Source organism: Ictidomys tridecemlineatus, chromosome 1 (assembly GCF_052094955.1).
Source record: "Ictidomys tridecemlineatus isolate mIctTri1 chromosome 1, mIctTri1.hap1, whole genome shotgun sequence".
NCBI classification, from domain to species: domain Eukaryota; kingdom Metazoa; phylum Chordata; class Mammalia; order Rodentia; family Sciuridae; genus Ictidomys; species Ictidomys tridecemlineatus.
The window spans coordinates 74,459,518-74,480,264 of record NC_135477.1 but is presented as its reverse complement, the minus strand read 5'-3'; the positions used below and the strand labels follow the sequence as shown (position 1 = coordinate 74,480,264).

The 20,747-nt window shown below is 35.6% G+C and overlaps 1 protein-coding gene across 3 annotated transcripts in view; it reads right to left on the bottom strand.

Moving 5' to 3' along the window:
- Frmpd2 (FERM and PDZ domain containing 2) overlaps window positions 1-19,912 on the bottom strand; it is a 131,320-nt gene extending 111,408 nt beyond the window's left edge. For 2 of the 3 annotated variants that reach the window (XM_021735782.3, XM_078042696.1), the window contains exon 1: window positions 19,608-19,911. In XM_021735782.3, coding sequence (XP_021591457.2) covers window positions 19,608-19,632 — 25 coding nt within the window. In that variant the 5' untranslated portion in view covers window positions 19,633-19,911. Of the gene's footprint in view, window positions 1-19,607 lie in introns of all 3 variants that reach the window. The other variant, XM_078042662.1, reaches the window with a different exon arrangement.
- Between the last annotated feature and the right edge of the window lie 835 nt (window positions 19,913-20,747).

Below are 20,747 nucleotides of genomic sequence, written 5' to 3'. Positions count from 1 at the left end.
AGGATTAATGCACTGATTAGGTTAAGACTCTCATGACCCATTCATTTCACTTCTAAGCTTTCTCGAATTGTCTCACACATGAGCTTTTGGAGAATAACAATATCTAAATCATAATAATATCTAAATCATAACATAAGACAAGAGAAAAAAATTAAAGCCTCAGACCCTACTATATTTATCAGAGAAACAGAATAGGAGGTGTGTGTGTATGAGAAATAGAAATACAGAGACAAAGATTTTTTTTTATGAGGAATTGGTTCATGCAATTAAGGAGGCTGAAAAGTGACCATAATCTGCCATCTATAAGTTGGAAGTCCAAGAAGCCTAATGGCATAATTCAGTTCAAGTCCAGAGGTCTGTGGATCAAGAGAGCCAATAATGTAAATACTAGTTTAAGGGCGGAATAAGATGAGATGTTCCAGCTCAAGTAGTTTGGCAGGAAAAAAAGGGGGAAGAATTTCTTCTTTCTCTGCTTTTTGTTCTATTTAGGATCTCAAATGATTGAATGCTGCCTACCCACATTGGGAAAAGCCATCTATTTTTTTGAGTTCCATGATTCAAGTGTTTAACTTCATTTGGAAACACCTTCACAGACATACCCACAAATAATATTTAACCTGGATACTCCACAGTCCAATCCAGTTAACACATAAAATTAACTATCAAACCTACAACTATAGCAAACAGTAAACACAGCATAACTGCTTTCCAGGCAAACATAAATGCTCACACTATTTATCTCAGTTCCTATTACCAAATACACCATGTTCAATTTTTAGTGAAAATAAACAAGTCATGAGTAAAAAACAAGAAAAAACACAGTCTGAAGTGACAGAGCCAGACTCAGAAATGACAGAAATCTTCCAATTACCATGCTGGGAGTTTAAAATAACTATGATTAATATGATAAAGGCTTTAATTGAAAATATGGAAGAATAGATGAGTAATAGAAGCAGCAATATGGAAATTCTAAAAAATAAAATCAAAAGGAAATGTTAAAATCAACATTATAAGGAAATGAAGAATGCCTTCAATGGGTTCAATGACACATCTGAGGAAAGAATAAATGATCTTGAAGCTGTATCAATAGAAACTTCTTAAATTAAATTTCAAAGAGAAAAAAAGAATAAAAATGTGGAGCACAATATCCAAGAACTGCAGTACAATTACAAAAGTATAACATATGTGTAATGGGAATTCCAGAAAGAGAAGGAAAAGAGGAGAAGAGAAATATTGAAGCAATAATATCTGGAGATTTTCTGAAATTGATAACAGACACCAAGCACAAATCATAGAAGCTCAGAAAACACCAACTAGAATAAATTTCAAAAACCCAAAACCTAGGCATATCCTATGCAAAGTATTGGAAGCCAAAAACAAAGAGAAAATCATGGAAAAAGTCAGAGAAAAAAGACAGCTTATCTATAAGGGGAAAAGGATAAGAATAACACTAGGATTTGTTTCAAATACTGTTTAATCAGGAGAACAATGGAGTGAAATGTCTAAGTTTTGGAACAAAAACTTACCAATCAAGAATTCTGTTTTCCAGCAAAAATACCTTTCACAGCATGTCCTCCAAAAACAGGAACAAGACAAGGATATCCATTCTTACCACTCCTATTCAAAATAATCCTAGAAACTCTAGCCAGAACAATCTAGCAAGAGAAGGAAATTAGAGAAACACAAATAGAAAAAGAAGAGCTCAAATTATCTCTATATGCTGATGACATGACCCTATAAAAGATCAAAAAAAAACCTCTTCCTGAAGACTTCTAGACCTGTGACACAAATTTAGTAAAGTAGCAGGATGCAAGATCAATACACAAATCAAAATAACTATGATTATCCCATAATGAATCTTCTGAAACAAAAAATAATTGGAAATTAATGTAATGAATGATATGAAGGAACTCCTCAATGAAAACTCTAGAACACTGAAGAAAAAAAATTGAAGAACATTTTAGAAGATGGAAAGGTCTCCCATGTTCTTGGATAGGCAGAATTAATGTTATCAAATTGGCTACCAAAAGCAATATACAGATTCAATTCAGTTCCTATCAAAATTCCAATGTTGTTCATCATAGAAATAGAAAAAGCAGTTGTGAAATTCATTTGGAAAAAAAAAATAAGACACCTTGAATAACCAAAGCAATGCTGAGCAAAAAGTGCACTGTTAGAAGCATACCAGACCTCAAATTATACTACAGAGTTATAGTAACAAAAACAACATGGTACTAGCACCAAAACAGACATGAAAACCAATGGAATAGAATAGAAGACACAGAGACAAGCCCACATAAATACAATTTATCTTATACTAGACAAGTCACCAAAAACATACATTTAAGAAAAGATAGATTTTTCAACAAATGGTTCTGAGAAAACTGGAAATCTGAATGTAGAAGAATGAAACTTGACTCTTCTCTCTCACCCTTCACAAAAGTCAACTTAAAGTGGACCAAAGACATAGGAATTAGAACTGAAACTCTGCAACTGATAGAATAAAATGTAGGCCCAAAACTCCATCCTGTTGGCATAAGAACAAAGTTCCTTAACAAGATGCCTAAAGCATAAGAAATAAAACCAAAAAATAGATAAGTAAAATGACATCAAATTTAAAAAAAAAAAATCCTGCACAAGCAAAAGAAAACCATTGAGAATGTGAAGAGAGAGCCTACATAATTAGAGATCTTTGTCACCTGCTCCTCAGATAAGGCATTAATATCCAGAATATGTAAAGAATTCAAAACCTTAACACCAAAATAACCCGACTAATAAATGGAAAAAGGAACTAAATAGACACTTCTCAAGAGAAGAAATACATGACCCATGCAGGAGCCCAGGCCCAGATCAGGCCCAGGACCAGGCCTGATGACACCTGTGGGAACCCAGGCCCAGGCCTAGGACCTCCCCCATTGACCCAGGCCCAGAACTTTCCCCACAGTCCTGGGAGCCCAGGCCCAGATCAGGCCCAGGATTGCCCCTACCAACCAACAGACCCACACTGGAGCCCAGGCCCTGGCCCAGGACTGCCTAGTGGACCCATGCAGGAGCCCAGGCCTAGCCCCCCTCCATCTTGGGTCACTGCAACCATCATCATAGCTCTCTCCAAGTAGTTATCTACACCTTGGGACAACAGAGAAGAACTGAAGACAGCTGTGTCTCCAAATAGCAGCCCAAAGCCATGGTAAGGCTTCATCTTGCAACATCCCCACTGCTATCTTGAGTTACCTCCACTATTGCTGCCACCACTTTTAGTTGCAGTAGCATCCATCTTAGTACACTGGCTGGAGACTGGAAGCCCAACACCAGGGTGTGGTACAAGTGATCTGCAGAGACACTACAAGATTATAGGGTAGAAACTGTAATAACCTCAGATCTGCACAGCAAGAAAGGAAGACATATAGACAACATGAAAAATCAAGGGAAGAAAGTGCCCCAAACAAACCCAGATATTATAGGAATAGAATCCATTGACAGCACAGTTGATGAAATGTCAGAGGAGTTCAGAATGAGCATAATTAAAATGATCCAGGAACTAAAGACTTACATAAGAGAGCAAAATACAGGGAAAAAAATCACTCCAACAAAAATATAAGGGAGCAAAAATAGGCAACCATTGATCACACCAACAAAAAGATAAGGGAATAAAATACAAGTAGCAAAATATTACTTCAAGAAAAAGATAGAGATTTAAAAAAAAAATCAGAAATCCTTGAAATGAAAGAAATAATAAACCAAATAAAAATGCAATAGAAAGCATCACCAACAACCTAGATCACTTGGAAGACAGAACATCAGAAAATGAAGACAAAATATACAAACTTGAAAATAAAGTTAACCTCACAGGGAAGATGGTAAGAAACCAGGAACAGAACATCCAAGAATTATGGGATAGCATCAAAAGACCAAATATAAGATTTATTGGGATAGAGTAAGGCATAGAGATTCAAACCAAAGGAATGCACAATCCCTTTAATTAAATAATATCAGAAAATTTCCCAAACATGAAGAATGAATTGGAAAATCAAACACAAGAGGATTACAGGACACCAAATGTACAAAATTACAATAGATCTACACCATGGCACATTATAATGAAAATGCCTAGCATACAGAATAAGGACAGAATCTTAAAGGTTGCAAGAGAGAGGAATCAGATTACACATAGTGGGAGACCAATTTGAACCTCAACAGATTTTTCAATCCAGACTCTCAAAGCCAGGAGATCCTGGACCAACATATACCAAGCTCTGAAAGAAAATGGATGCCAACCAAGAATCTTATATCCAGCAAAATTAAGCTTCAGATTTGACGACAAAATAAGAAACTTTCATGATAAACAAAAGTTAAAATAATTTACAGTGAGAAAGCCTGCACTACAGAACATTCTCAGCAAAATATTCCAGGATGAGGAAATGAAAAAAAAAAAAACAATGAAAATCAACAAAGGGAGGAGCTACACTAAAGGAAAGGTAAATCAAAGGAGAAACCAAGTCAAGTTAAAAACCAAAAATAAACCAAAATATCTGGGAATACAAATCGTACTTTAATAATAACCCTGAATGTGAATGGCCTAAATTCATCAATTAAAAGAAATAAACTGACAGATTGGGTTTTTTTAAAAAAGATCCAATAATATGTTGCCTTCAAAAGACTCATCTCACAGGAAAAGACATCCACAGACTGAAGGTGAAAGGATGGGGAAAAAGTACCACTCACATGGACTGCATAAACAAACAGGGGTTTCCTTCCTCTTATAAGATAAAGTGGACTTCAAATCAAAGCTACTGAAAAGGGATAAAGAAGGATTTTTCATGCTGCCTAAAGGACTCATACATCAACAAGACATAACAATCATAAATATCTATGCCCCAAACAATGAGGCATCTATGTATATCAAACTCTTCTCAACTACAAGAATCAAAGAGATCACAACACAATAATACTGTGTGACTTTAATACACCGCTCTCACCGCTTGATAGATCTTCCAAACAAAAACTAAGCAAAGAAACTATAGAACTCAATAAAACAATCAATAATTTAGGCTTAACACATATATATGTATATATAATATTCCATCCATCAATGAGAGAATACACATTCTTCTCAGCAGCATATAGATCCTTCTCCAAAATAGACCATATGTTATGCCATAAAGCAAGTGTTAGCAAATACAAAAGATTAGAGATACTACCTTGCATTCTATCTGACCATAATGGAATGAAATTAGAAATCAACGATACAATAAAAAATAAAAACTACTCCAACATCTGGACACTAAACAATACTCTATTGAATGATGCATGGAAAACAAAAAACATCAGGGAGGAGATAAAATGCTTTTAAGAAGTAAATGAGAACTCTGATACAACTTATCAAAAACCTATAGGACAGTATGAAGGGAGTACTAAGAGGAAAGTTCATTGCATTAAGTTCATTCATTAAAAGAATGAAACATCAACAAATAAAGGACCTGACATTATACCTCAAAGCCCTAGAAAAAGAAGAATAAGCCAATACCAAAGTAATAGAATACAGGGAATAATTAAAATCAGGGCAGAAATCAATGAAATTGAAACAAAAAAATTCAAAAAATTGACAAAACAAAAAGCTGGTTTTCTTTGAAAAAATAAACAAAATTGACAAACCCATAGCCACCCTAACAAAAAGTAGAAGAGAAAAAACTCAAATTGCTTAAATTCCTGATGAAAAAGGAAATATCAGACAGACACTATTGAAATACAGAAGACAAAATTAGAAACCATTTTGAAAATTTATACTCCAGTAAAATAGAATACCTCAAAGACACTGACAAATTTCTAGAGGCATATGATCAATTCAAACTGAGTCAAGATGACATGCACAATTTAAACAAATCAATTTCAAGCAAGGAAATAGTAGATAGCATCAAAAGCCTACCAACCAAGAAAAGCCCAGGATCAGATGGATTCGCAGCTGAGTTGTATAAGACCTACAAAGAAGAATTAATAATAATACTTCTCAAATTATTCCATGAAATGGAAAAGGAGGGAACCCTTCCAAACTCATTCTATAAAGCTAGTATCATCCTGATACCAAAACCAGGCAGAGACATATCAAGAAAAGAAAATTTCAGACTAATTACCCTAATGAACATAGATGCAAAAAAATTCTCAATAAAATCTGGCAAATTGAATACAAAAACTCATTTAAAAAATAGTGCACCGTGGTCAAGTGGGGTTCATCCCAGGGATGCAAGGTTGGTTCAACATACAGAAATCAATAAATTTAATTCATCAAATCAAAAACTTAAAGATAAGAATCATATAATTATATCAATTAATGCAGAGAAAGCATTTGGTAAAATACAGCACCACTTCATGTTCAAAACACCAGGAAAACTAGGGATAGTAGGAACATACCTCAACATTGTAAAAGCTATCTATGTTAAACTCAAAGCCAACATCATTCTAAATGGAGAAAAATTGGAAGCATTCTCTTTAAAAACTGGAACAAGACAGGGATGCCCTCTTTCACCACTTCTATTCTACATGGTTCTTGAAACTCTAGCCAGAGCAATTAAACATATGAAAGAAATTAAATTAATATTAATAGGAAAAGAAGAACTCAAACTCTCATTATTTGCTGATGACATGATTCTAAGAGGATCTAAAAAACTCCACCAGAAAACTTCTAGAATTAATAAATGAATTCAGCAGAGTAGCAGGATACAAAATCAACACTCATAAATCAAATGCAATTCTTTACATCAGTGATAAATCCTTTAAAAGAGAAATTAGGAAAACTACCTCGTTCACAATAGCCTCAAAAAAAAGACCAGAGACCCTGAGCCTAATAGAGGAAAAAGGCCCAAATCGTCACCACTTAGGATTAGGCCCTGACTTTCTTAACAAGACTCCTAAAGCGCAAGAAATAAAATCAAGAATCAATAAATGGGATGGATTAAAGTTAAAAAGCTTCTTCTCAGCAAAAGAAACAATCAATAGGGTGAATAGAGAGCCTACATTTGGGAGCAAATTTTTGCCACATACATGTCAGATAGAGCACTAATCTCCAGGATACATAAAAGAACTCAGAAAGCTTAACACCAAAAAAAAAAATCAATAAATGAGCTAAGGAGACAAACAGACACTTCTTAGAAGAAGATATACAATCAATCAATAAATATATGAAAAAAATGTTCAGCATCTCTAGTAATTAGAGAAATGCCAATCAAAACTAACTCTAAGATTTCATCTCACACCAGTCAGAATGGCAGTAATCAAGAATACAAAAAACAATAAGTGTTGGCGAGGATGTTGGGGGAAAAGACACACTCATACATTGCTGGTGGGACTGCTAATTGGTACAACCACTATGGAAAGCAGTATGGAGATTCCTTGGAAAACTGGGAATGGAACCACCATTGGACCCAGCTATCTCATTCCTTGGTCTATACCCAAAGGACTTAAAATCAGCATACTATAGTAATGCAGCCACATCAATGTTTATAGCAGCTCAATTCACAATAGCTAAACTGTTGAATCAATCTAGATACCCTTCAATAGATGAATGGATAAAGAAACTGTGGTATATATACACAATGGAATATTACTCAACATTAAAAGAGAAAAAAAATCATGGTATTTGCAGGTAAATGGATGGAGTTGGAGAATATAATGCTAAGTGAAGAAAGCTAATCCCCAAAAATCAAAGGCCACAGAATTGTCTCTCTGATAAGTGGATGCTGATCCATAGTGGGGTCTAGGGGGATGAAAAAAATGGAGGAACTTTGGGCAAAGTGGAGGGAGGGGAGGAAGGTGCATGGGGGCAGGAAAGATGGTGAAGTGATATGAGCATTATTACCTTAGTTACATGTATGACTACAGATATGGTGTGACACTACATCATGTACAACCAGAGAAATGAAAAGTTGTGCTGCAATTGTGTGCAGTGAATCAAAATGCATTCTGCTGTCATATATATCTACCTAGAATAAATAAATTAATTAATTAATTAAAAATAAAAAATGTTTAAATATACAAAAAAAATAGAGGAGAAGAGTTTCGAATGAATAATAAAGTATACCTAGCCTAATTAAATTGAGGACCAGGAGAAATAGAGAACCAAACCTACCAGAATAACCATTATATTTGCTCATTGCTGGGCTTAGGCAAGAAAAGAAAAGAAAACAAAACAAAACAAAAATCAGCCACATATTAATTGGATAATGTTAAATGTACAAAGCAAGAATTTTTATTGCAAATTATATGTTACAAAGAGTTTATATTTATGTACTTCACTTAAGTATCACCATTAATTAATATTACTCATAGAAATAAACTCAGCACATAAAACTTGGTTTCTGCAACAACAACAACAAAAGAAAGAAAGAGAGAAATACAAATGACTAACAAATATATGAAAAAATGCTCAACATCTCTAGCAATTAAGAAAATAAAAATCAAAGCAACACTGAGATTTCATTTCATTCCAGTCAGAATGGCAATCATGAAGAATACAATAATAAGAAGTATTAGCCAGCATATGGGAACAAAGGTACATTCATACATTGTTAATAGGACTGCAACCACTCTGGAAAGCAGCATGGAGATTTCTCAAAAAACTAGGAATGGGGCTGGGGTTGTAGCTCAGTGGCAGAGTGCTTGCCTAGCATGTGTGAGGTCCTGGGTTCAATTCTTAGCACCACATATAAATAAAATAAAGGTACATTGACAACCAAAAAAGATTTTTAAAAAACTAGGAATGGAAACACCATATGATCCAGCTATCCTACTCCTCTAAAATCAATGTACTACAAGGATACAGTTGCATCAATGTTTATAGCAGCACAATTCACAATAGCTAAGTTACAGAACCAACCCAGATGCCCATCAATAAATGAATGGATTAAGAAACTGTGAGATAGATATATACATACACATACATGCAATGGAGCCTTACTTAGCCATAAGAATGAAATTATAGCATTTTATGGTAAATGGGTGGAAATGGAGAACATTTTACTAAATGAAATAAGCCAGACCCTGAAAATCAAAGGTAGTATTTTTCTCTGATACAGATGTTAGTCCAAAATAAGGAAGGGGAGGTTTGAGAGAGGGAGAGAGAGTGTAGGGGAGGAGGGATTTCATCAAAATAGAAGAAAGATCAGTGAATTAGATGAAGGGGTTGAGGGAAAGGAAGAAGAAAAGTAATAGAACACTGGAATGAATGTAACGTAAATTTCCTATGTATCTATATGAATAAACCACAGTGAATCTAGCCATCATGTATAACTAAAAAAAACTAAACTAAAAGCGAATAATGAAAAGATCAATAGAGTAAGGGGGAAAGGAATGAGGTGGGAGGGAAAAGGGAAATCCTGGAACTGAATTACAGCAAATTATATCCCATGCCTTTATAATTATGTCGAAATGAATCCCAACATTATACACAACTAAAAATAACTACTAAAAGGGGGCGATTTCTTTCACAAGTCAGAAGAATTAAAACCTTTATTGGAAAAAATAAAACTTAGAAAATTGGTCACCAGTAGCCATGCTATATAAGAAATAATTTTAAATTTCTTCAGAGAGAAGAAAAATTATATAGGCCTGAAATTTAGATCTTAAAACTTTATTTTCTTTATTCTTAATTAATCCAAACGATAACTATTTGTTAAAATGATAATATCAACAGTTGATTGGGTGATTTATATATTATTAATAAGTGAAATGAATGCCTGTCAGTTACAAAGAATGATAGGGAGAAATTGAGATCATCCTGTATTAGGTACCTCACCACACACGTGTTGTTTGAAAAATGATTTATAATTGTAAACATATACTGCAACTCTACGATGACCACTAGAAATATTTTTAAAATGAATATAACTGATATGCTGAAATAAGAAAGAAAAAGACACCATATATAATGCTCAATTACAACTAGATAAGGCATAAAATAGAAGATTTTTTTAAAAGAAATGAATGCAACAAATAGAAAATAGTTACAAATATGGTATTACTCTAACTATATAAATTATGACTTTATAATGTAAATTGTCTAACTATACCAATTAGAAGTCAGAAAGGGACTGGTGGATTAAAGCATAACTATTGAATTTAATAAACCCACTTCAAATATAAGAGCACAAACAGATTAAAAGTAAAGGGATGGAATGAAAATAAATAAATTTTAAAATAAAGTGATAGAGAAAAATATACAATGCTAGTCCAAATAAAAAGAAAGCTGGAGTAATCAATTTCAGGCAAAGCTGACATCAGGATAAGGAAAATTATCAGGAATAAAGAGGGTCATTACTCTTTACATAATTGTAATGATAGAGTTCAATACTCCAATGAGGCAAAACAATCTTTAGAGTGATTGCAATTAACAACAGTGCATCAAAATACATGAGAAAAAACTTGACAGGCTGTAAGAAGTAATAAATGATCCACTATTACAGTTAGAGACTTCAACATTCCTCTATCAGTAATTAACAGATTCATCAGGCAGAAAATCAGTAAAGGCATAGTTAAAGTATAAACATCATCAGTCAACTTGATCTAACTAATATTTGTAGACCCATTTATTCAGTAGAATACATCTTCTTCTCTGGTTTATATGGAACATTCATGAGATATATACTACATTCTAGGACATAAAACACAGTTAAAAAATTTAAAAGTACAAAAAATAATATGAAACATATTTTCAGTAAATTTAACTATAAATCAATAAGAGAAAGATAGCTGGAAATACTCCAATATTTGGAAATTAAACACATTTCTAGACAACATACAGGTCAAAAAAACTTCAAAATAAAATAAAATATATTTTAAACTTGATGAAAATATGTGAGATACAATGGAAGCAGTAATTAAGCAGAAACTTGTTGAAGTATTAGGAAGTAAGAAAAATCTAAATCAGAAATATAACTCCCACATTAGGGCACTACAAAAAAGAGATCAATATAAACCTAAATAAAAGAAAAATTATATATTAAAAAATTAAAGCAAATGTCATTGAAATTGAAAACAGGAGAGATCTAGAGAAAATCAATAAAACCAAAAGCTGGTTCTTGAAAAACATTAATAAAATTGATAAACACATAGCCAAAATAATCAAGAGAAAACAAAATAACTAAATTACAAATGAAGAGCCATCACTTCTGATCCTATAAACATTAAAGGGTTAATAAAGAATTATGATGAACAGTTATATTCCCATAAACTTAATAATAAATTTAGATGAAATGGGCCAATTTCTTGAAAACTGCAATCTACCAAAACCCACCCAAAGAATAGATAATGTAATTAGGCCTATGTCTGTTAGATAGATTAAATCAATAATTAATGGTTTTATAAAACAAAATAAATGGCCCAGGGGATTTTCCTGATGCAGTCTATCAAACATTTAAGAAAGAAATATAATATCAATTCTCTACACTCTCTTCTAGAAAGTAAAAACAAAGGGGTACTTCTTAACCCAATCTATGAGGCAAAATTATTCTAATATCCAAGCCAGATAAATATATTACATCAAAGTAAACCACGGATACATATCTTTCATGAATGAGGAGGTGAAAATCCTTTATAAGCAAATTGAGTGCAACAATATTCAAACTTAGTTCTTCATTTGTAATGACCAACTGAAATTGATTCCAGGTATGAAAGGCTAGTTCAACATTCAAAATAGTTATTAATACAACCCACCACTTCCACAGGCTAAAGTGATATGATCAATTATATGATCATATCTATTAATATAGAAAAGACATTTGTCAAAATTCAACACCCACTCATGATTTTAAAAAAAACCCTCTCAGCTAATCAGGAATAGAGAAGAATTTTCTCAACTTGATTTTTAAAAACATCTATTAAAAATATCTGTAGCCAACATCTCACCTAATCGTGAGAAATTAGATGCAATCATTCTAAGATCAGGAAGAAGGCAAAGATGTTCCCTCTTAGCACTCCTATCTAAATTGCACAGGAAGTCCTATCTAATGTAACAAGAAAAGGAAAGGAAACAAAAGTTATATAGATTGCAAAGGAATAAATAAAATTATTTCTATTCAGAGATGACATGAATGTCTATCTAGAAAATCCCCTCACAATAAGCAAATAACTTCCTGGCCCTAACAAGATATTATACAAACATTTAGGACACACAGTTAACATAAAAAGTCTATTGCAGAATAGAATAGACAATATAATTGATGTATGTACATTCCATGTATGTATTATATGTCAAATTACATTCTACTGTCATGTATGACTAAAAAAAATAAAAATTTAAAAAAAGTCAATTGTTTTCATTATAATTAATATCTGCAATGATAACTGGGATTTGAAATTATAAACATGACATCAACTGTTATATTAATATTCCAAGATTATGCAGTATGTAGGAATAAATCTAACAAAATATGTACAAGATCCTTAAAGCTGCAAAATTCTGATGAAAGAAAACTTGGAAAAATCTAAATAACAGGAGTGTTATTTATCCCATATTCATAACTAAAAAGACCCACTATTGTTAAGATGTCATTTTTTCCAACTTGATCTATAGATTCAATGCTGATCCATAGACTTAATCTCAAAGTCCCAAACATTTATTTTACAGATATCAACAATTGATTCTGAAGCTTATTAAAAAATAAAACCAAACAAAAGAACAGACAATACAATACTGAAGAAGAAAACCAGGTTGAGCCAGGCATGGTGGAGCACACTTGTAATCCCAGAGGCTGAGGGGTTGAGGCAGGAGAATCATGAGTTCAAAGCCAACCTCAGCAAAAGTAGGGTGCCTAGCAACTCAGTGAGACCCTGTCTCTAAATAAAATACAAAATAGACCTGGGGATATGGATGTGGCTCAGTGGTCAAGTACCCCTGAGTTCAATCCCCAGTACCAAGAAAAAAAAAAACAGTTTGAAGGACTGATACTATACAACTTCAGGAATTACTTTAAAGTACATTGATCAAAAGAGTGTGTTATTAGTGAAAGAGCAGACAAATAGATCAAAGGAAAACAATAGGAAACCCAAAAATAGATCAATAAAAAATAAAGTTAGCTAACCTTTAACAAAAGAGAAAAGGCAATTAAATTGAGATAGCCTTTTCAAGAAATGGTCAGCAAAGATCACCTAGTTGTTAATTTCCCACCTGGTGGTTACCTGCTCCCCACTCGAATGCCAATAGAGACCCACACTGGAGCCTGGACTTCTACCTCCATCTGGTTATCAAGGTGCTTCTTGGTCCACCCCCTGGGGTAATATCAGGGGAGGTCTAGTAAAGAGTCAAGACTTTCACCCATGTAGGTAACAAGGCACCCCCTGAAATGCCACATGAGGAGCAGTGATGAAGTACCCATAAGAGTGGGTACTAGTGGAAAGGCAGAACACCTCCCTTGAGGAGCAGTAACAAGGTGCCCTTCAGGTGTTAACAGACACTGAGTGGAGAACCTGGACTTCCCCCTTCCCCTGCAAATATCTAGGCAGAGACTCCCTTCTCCTGTCAATGCAGTATAGGGGATATCTGGCAGAAATGAAAATTTTTAAAAGGTCCAGAGTTTCATAATATAACACAAGGATATTTTTTAGGTATTACTCATCATATCAAAAGCCAGGAAATTCTCAACTTGAATTTTTAAAAAAAAAAAAAAGAAGAAGAAGAGATGCCAACACCAAGATGACACAGCTATCTAACAGACTTTTAGTGAGCAATTATAAATGCAATGAAAAACTAGAAAGTCTCAGCAAAGAAATGGAAAGTCTCAGCAAGGAAATATGAAAACTCAAATGGAAATTTTAGAATTGAAAAATACAATGACCGAAACTAAAAGCCTCTGGGATTACAAGTGTGCTCCACCATGCCTGGCTCAACCTGGTTTTCTTCTTCAGTATTGTATTGTCTGTTCTTGAATAAACGTATTCAACAGCAGAATAGAGAAGACAGAAGAAGCAGTGGAGTGAAGACAGAACAATAGAAATGACCCAATCTCAACAGATAGCAAAAGATATTTGGGGCATCAAAAGTTACTCTGAAGAAAATGAAAATGCAATCCACAGAATGGCAAAAAAAAATTTGCAGACCATAAATCTGATAAGTATCTAGTATCTAGAATATATGAATCACTCTTATAATTCAATAATAAAAACACAAATAATTTTAAAATTTTTGTATGTTTATTTCTACTTGAGTAGACATTTCTAGTTTACATGTTCATATGTGAATATATAAATGTTCACAAAGAACTATTCATAAACAAAAAGAAACTATCCAAAGTCCATCACATGATGAATAGACAGACAAAACATGGTGTGTCCATACAATGGAATATTGTTCAACTATGAAGGAACACAGTTCTGATATATGCTACAATATGGACAAATTTTGAAAATCTGTATATTAGTTTTCATGTTATATTCATAATAACAGCAATATTTTTAATAGCCAAAATCGGTTAACAACCAAAATGTCCTTCATCTAGTGAATGGTTATACAAATTTTAGTAAATCCATATCATGAAATGTTACTTGGCAATAAAAACAAACTATGATTAATACATGGACAACTTGGATGGATCTCAAGGACATTATGCCAAGTGAAAAAAAGTCCGTCTCAAAGGTCACATGTTCTGTAAATTTTCAAATAATTAATGTTAGCAAGGTGGGTACTGCAATCAGGGCCTCTTATAATCCCCATCATTATGGAGTTAAATTAGTTTCAAGTTTTTAATCTATTAAAATTAAGAACGTACATTCTCCAGGACCCAGCGATGCCAATTCTACATCTCCTAGGGAACATCTCTAAATGCTACAGGAAGATGCAGGTACAGAAGGGTTGTTGTGCATAGATGTTGCATGTGGTGCCTGGTATAAGGATGGCCAGCAAAAGGACAAATGGATATGGAAAGCCAGATGCCCACAGGGTCCAGGAGCCAGACAGGAGTGGTGGGTACCCTTTCACAGAGAATGTACTCCCCTCTCATTCTGCAACAACAGCTGAGGAATATATCTCTGGTTGAGAGGCAGAGCAGAGCATTTAGTGGGTTTTCCTTTGTCTCATTCTGTCACAGATCCCAAGGGAAAAAAGCTTTGCTTAAATACATATCTCTTGCCAGATGTGGTAGCACATGCCTGTAAGTTGCTAAGCAACTCAGTGAGACCCTATCTCTAAATAAAATTCAAAATAGGGCTGGGAATGTGGCTCAGTGGTTGAGTGTCCCTGGGTAGCTCAATCCCCAGTACCCAAGAACCACCAAAATGTGTGTATGTGTGTGTGTGTGTGTGTGTGTGTGTGTGTGTGCGTGTGTATGTATACGTGTATATATATATATCCCCCTCTAAGGCAAAGCAGTTTCATCCACCCAAATTTATCCATCTAGAGAAGATGGTTAAAATAATGGTTAGTGAAGAATCACCTTAACTGTGTGTATCACATTTAATCCAAAGACCTCACTTCATTTTTTTAAATTTCTGTTCTTATCTTTATTATTTCTTTCCTTCTAGTTGCTTTGGTTTTATTTTTCTCTTTCATTTCTATAGTTTTTTCAACTCTTACATTTGTTCAGGTTTGTTTTATGTCTCAGGATATGGTCTGCTTTGTTTTATGGTTCTTGAAAAAATTATATGTTCTGATATTAGGTATGAACTATAAATTTCAATTAGATCCTATTGTATGTTACTGTTGATACTGTTGTACGATACTGCTATAGAGCTAGTTCTTCTATACCCTTGCTGATTTTCTGTCAATTGCTAAGAAGGGGATAAAACAGAAGATTGAAACTTCAACATAAAAATTACCATATTAAATTTAAATGATCTAAATACACTAAGGACAGAGAATGGAGGAGCAGATTTTTATCAACTGTACGTTATCAAAATGAAACCCTTCACATATAATGATATGGATAAGTTAAAAATAAAATGATAAAAAGATATAGAAACATCAACAAAACAAAGCAAGAATGCTTATATTAATATCAAAAATTAAACTTCAGAGCAAAAAGAATCATCAAAGATAGAGGGACTTTTTATAATGATAAAAGGGCCATTCCATGAAGACGACACCAACTCCAAGCATATGTGCTTCAAACAAGAGAATGGAAAAATACCTGAAGCAAAAGCTGGTGGAACTGAAAAGAGAAATACACAAAGACCTCACTTTAAAAGTGAAGAAATGTGAAAACAGCTGAGGGTGGGAGAAGTGGAGGCACTTCTCAGCATTCCACTCTCCATGGCTGTAGGAAAAGAATTCTGGTGTCACACTCCTCTCCTGGGCTTCATTTACCAGACATTCCTCCTCAACCACTAAGTTAGGAAGCTATTTCCCACAGTCTTATCGACAAAATGCAATACAGTTAATACAGCCAGCTGAGATAAAGAATGAAGGTCAAGCTGAAAGAGACTATTTCTGTCTAAATAGAGAAAGAAGAGGGTCGGGGGAAGCTGTGTGGATCCCAGCACCAGTTGATAAGTGAGAAAATGAGATTAAGAAGAATTCATAAAAGAAATTGTGATTCATTATTAAAGAATATGGAAACTGTCCACCCCCACAGGAAATGTAAGAGATGCATATGGAAATGATCATGAGGCACTATTTTCATCCATTGAGCTGGCTTTGATGATGAGCACTCAGTGCTCCTCCGATTGCCATGAGGCTGTTTCTCTCAAAGACGTGACATGTGTGGCCAAGTTGGGATGCCCAACTTATAGAGCAATTTGCAATGCCAGAATCCAAGGAGCATCCAATACCAGGACTCAAGGAACATCCATTCCTCCCATCAGGTTCTTCCTCTAAAAAAATGTATGCTAAGAATGTTTGACAAAGGGATACACTGAAAGATATTTTCCATGGCATTATTTGTCAGTGAATAAATGAATTGCCAAATGTCAGTGTTCTCAGTGTTCTTTCTGCCCTGGAGTCTCTTATGAATCACTCCACATTCTCTGAAGTTACCAGCTGTCAACCCATCACCTCTTCAGCTGTGTGCCAAGCTCTTATGTCTCCAGCTGCCTCTTAGACAGTCCCATTGGATGCTCAAGAGTGAACTCACTTTCCTTCCACCGCTATGGTTTGAATGTTTTTGTCCCCTCTGAAATTCATGTTGAAACTGAATCCCCAAAGCCACAGTACTAGGAAATGTGGCCTTTGGTAAGTGGTTGCATCAATGACAACTTGGCCATCATGAATGGGATTAGATGCCTATAAAAGAGCCTGATGGAGGGAGTTTGTCCCTTCCTTCTCTTCCACCTTTTGCTATATGAAGATACATTTGTCCCCTCAAAGGACACAGTATTCAAGGTGCCACTTTGGAAGAAGAGCTGTAACATCACCAGACAACCAATTCATTCATGCCTTGACTTAGAATTCCCAGCCTCCAGAATTATAAAAAACAAATTCCTACATTTTATAAATTATCCAAACTCAAGTTATTCTGTTATAGCAGTATAAACAGAATAAAAGCAAGCTCTCCAGTCACAGAAGCCAAACCCTCAGGCATCGTTCTTTTCTCCTTTCTGTCCTTCAATGCCCCATCCACCTCCAAACTTTCCTTACTATCCACCCATTGTTCTCTAACACCTCCTACCATGCCACTTTCCTAGTCAAATCCATCAGCATCCCTCCCCTGAATAACCACTGGAGACCCTCCTTTGTGGTGTTATACAACCCAGTCTTGCTCGGCCCCATCAATTCTCCATCCTGTATAATTCTCTTCCTAAAACAAACAAACAAAAAAATTGACCTTGTTTCTCCTCCATGTACAAACTCTCAGTAGCTTTCTGTTTTCTGCAGCACCAGTCCAGATCCACAATCCTGAACTAGGATGAGGGGACCTCTGGCCCGTCCCTCCAGACCGAGTTCCAACCACATGCCCTTGCCTCTGCAGCCTTTTCCCTTGCTTTGGGTGTGCCACACACTACTTCCCTTTTGTTCTTTCCATAGGATGTTCAAAGTCACTCAATCTGGATCCTTTGCATCATCCCCATCAGTTGAATGATTGGGTAAATCAATGAGGTGCAATGCGAGCCGTCTACTCTATGTATAAGCTTCACACAGAAATGGTGCTGAAACAAGAAATACATGAAATTTTTGGATGGCACTTTTTAAAATGCTGAACACATTTTGTACCTAGCAGACACCGTTTTACACCTCATTAATCTGTGGAAGTTAGTTCTGACAACTCAGTCTTGAAATCTTACCACTTGACCAGCACCAACTCACCAGGAGCTGGGACTTTCCACTTTCCTGCCCACATCCTTCCTTCTTTCCTTCATCACCCCACTCACATTTCTTCACCATCTACATTCTTTCCAACGATATTGAACCTTTATAACCATTTTAATCGAGGACACATAAGAATAAAGGCATCTATGGCCAATAGAGAAAAAAGATGGGTGAGATAATTCACAGTAGAACTGCCAGTGACCAAGAGCAAAATGAACCAAGTATCAGGACAAGGAGTTAGTCACAAAGTCTTGGGAGGAGACCTCCGGGAAAACAGCAGCTAAAAACTCAGACCAAACACCTTAAGACTGATAAAACTCAGAAAGTTAATGGGAATAGCAAAGTATGGTGGCTGAGAGGATAAGCTCTGAGGTCAGAGTTGGACTGACCCTGACTTACCTTGGGCAAGTTATTTATCCTCTTTGTACCTTCAGTCATAGTGTCCAGCACATAGTAGTTTCTCAATAAATTCTAACTATTCATGCTATTAATACTGAGCTTATGGTGAGGGCAGAAGTTGGGGTAGGTACAAACCTAATAAGCTAGGGCTTGAGAATAGACATATTCTACCAATGAGAGCTGCAGGTGGCAGTGTTTACGGCTGTTCGCACCAGTCCTGCAACTCCAAGTATGGTTCCTCAGAGCAGCCACAATGGCATCACCTGGGTGCTTGCTAAAAATGCAGACTCAGGGCCTCCCCAGGCATCCTAAATCAGAATCTGCATTTTAACCAACAGGTGATTCATTTGCATATTTGAGGTGATACTATCCCGGGTTCCTTTGGCTTGTTTGGAAAAACTGTTTACAGCCAGGCAATAGCTGTTACCAATTGGAATCTGGAGGTAGAAGAGTTGCTAGGTAACCAAAATCGGGTGAATCTTTGACTTTTCCCCCTTTTAAATTGTTTCTTGGAAGTCAAATAGAATAAGCTGGTACTCTTTAGCATAAATAACCAAAATGCTCACTTCTAAAAATAGTGACAGTCATTGTTTATTGGTCTGCTCTTATGCCCCTAGCATGTGCTAAGTGCTTTATATATGTCACCTCATGTAAAATGTGATCATTGTTGTCACCATTTCACAGATGAGGAAACTGAGTCTCAGGAAAGTTACAACATCATTTGAATTTGCACAGATACTGAAAACCCAAGCAGTGATTCAAACAAGGATTAGTCTGACCTTTAGTCCCTTTTTCTCTTCTGAGTCCATCTTATATCAGACTCTATTAGTGTCCTGGAACAAGTAATACCCCAAATAATACCGCAGTCACTAATGCATGGCCTAACCCAGCTGCGTTATCCTAATTCCCCTCTCACACACCCAGACAGGGATTTGCCCTTTTCTTGACCCAGATTTATAAGAGAAAAGAGAACAATGCCAAGAAGTACCTGTGTCCTTTGTCAAAGGCTGCATCCAGAAGTCTCGGTGGCCCAGTCTAGGCCTTCACCATGGAACAACTTTCCAACAATGAGCAAGGATCTCTTGCCAGTCCGTCTGCTGAGAGACCACAGTCGTGTTGCTGCCGCCTTTGTTTACTGTTTGTCACTAAGCACTCAGCTGCCCAGAGAGTGAGTCAACAAGGTCCCTTCCCTTTTCTGCTGCTGCTGCTCTCCTGGGCCCTAGTCTCTGGCCTGTTAGCAGACAGACACCCCCCACCCCAGCAGCCTGTGTCCTCAAAGCCATTGACCCGTGAGCTAGCCAGTAAGAGCTCAATCGGATTAGGTGCCACCGAAGGCCATGGGAGGGCAGCTCAGCTGGGCTTTTACACTGATGTCACTTTATCTCCTGGTTCAATAAAAGAAAGATTCCTGCAAGGAGCAGGAGATAGCCTCAGAACCAAACTCAGTTTCATCAACACACCAGTCCTCCATACCCTTTTACAGCACCGACTTTGGACCTGAACCCAATAGAACAGAGACTCATGCAAGCTCATCATGAACAGAATACCTGGAGCTGCCCAAGGGAAGGCAGGAGGAATGTGGATGGAGAAAGAGGAAAAGGATCTTCACACTCTCTGATACTCAGGTTCAGAAGGAACCTTCAGAAGAGGGGAACAGCAAGAAAGAGATCACAACTCCTGTATAAGTAGTGGTAAAAGAGCAGATTTTTTTTGAGGCTTTTAAATAATACACAGTGCCAAAACTGAGAATTTTTTTATTTGTTTTAATTACTTATACATGACAGTAGAACACATTTATGCACTTTGATATATCATACATAGATGGGGTGGAATTTCTCATGTTTCTGATTGTACACGTTGTAGTGATGCAGCCAATGTTTATAACAGCTCAATTCACAATAGCTAATCTATGAAACCAATCTATGTGTCCTTCAATAGATGAATGGATAAAGAAGTATTTTTTAAAAAGGAAAAATCTGAGGTTTTTCTTTCCCAATAAATAAAATTTAAAAATTTGCTGGTGAGGGGATGATCAATGAGCACATTCTCATATGCAGATAGTAACAATACTGATTAGTACTATCTTTCTACAAGGATTAGTAATCCTGGGTAGTATTCACTGGTAATA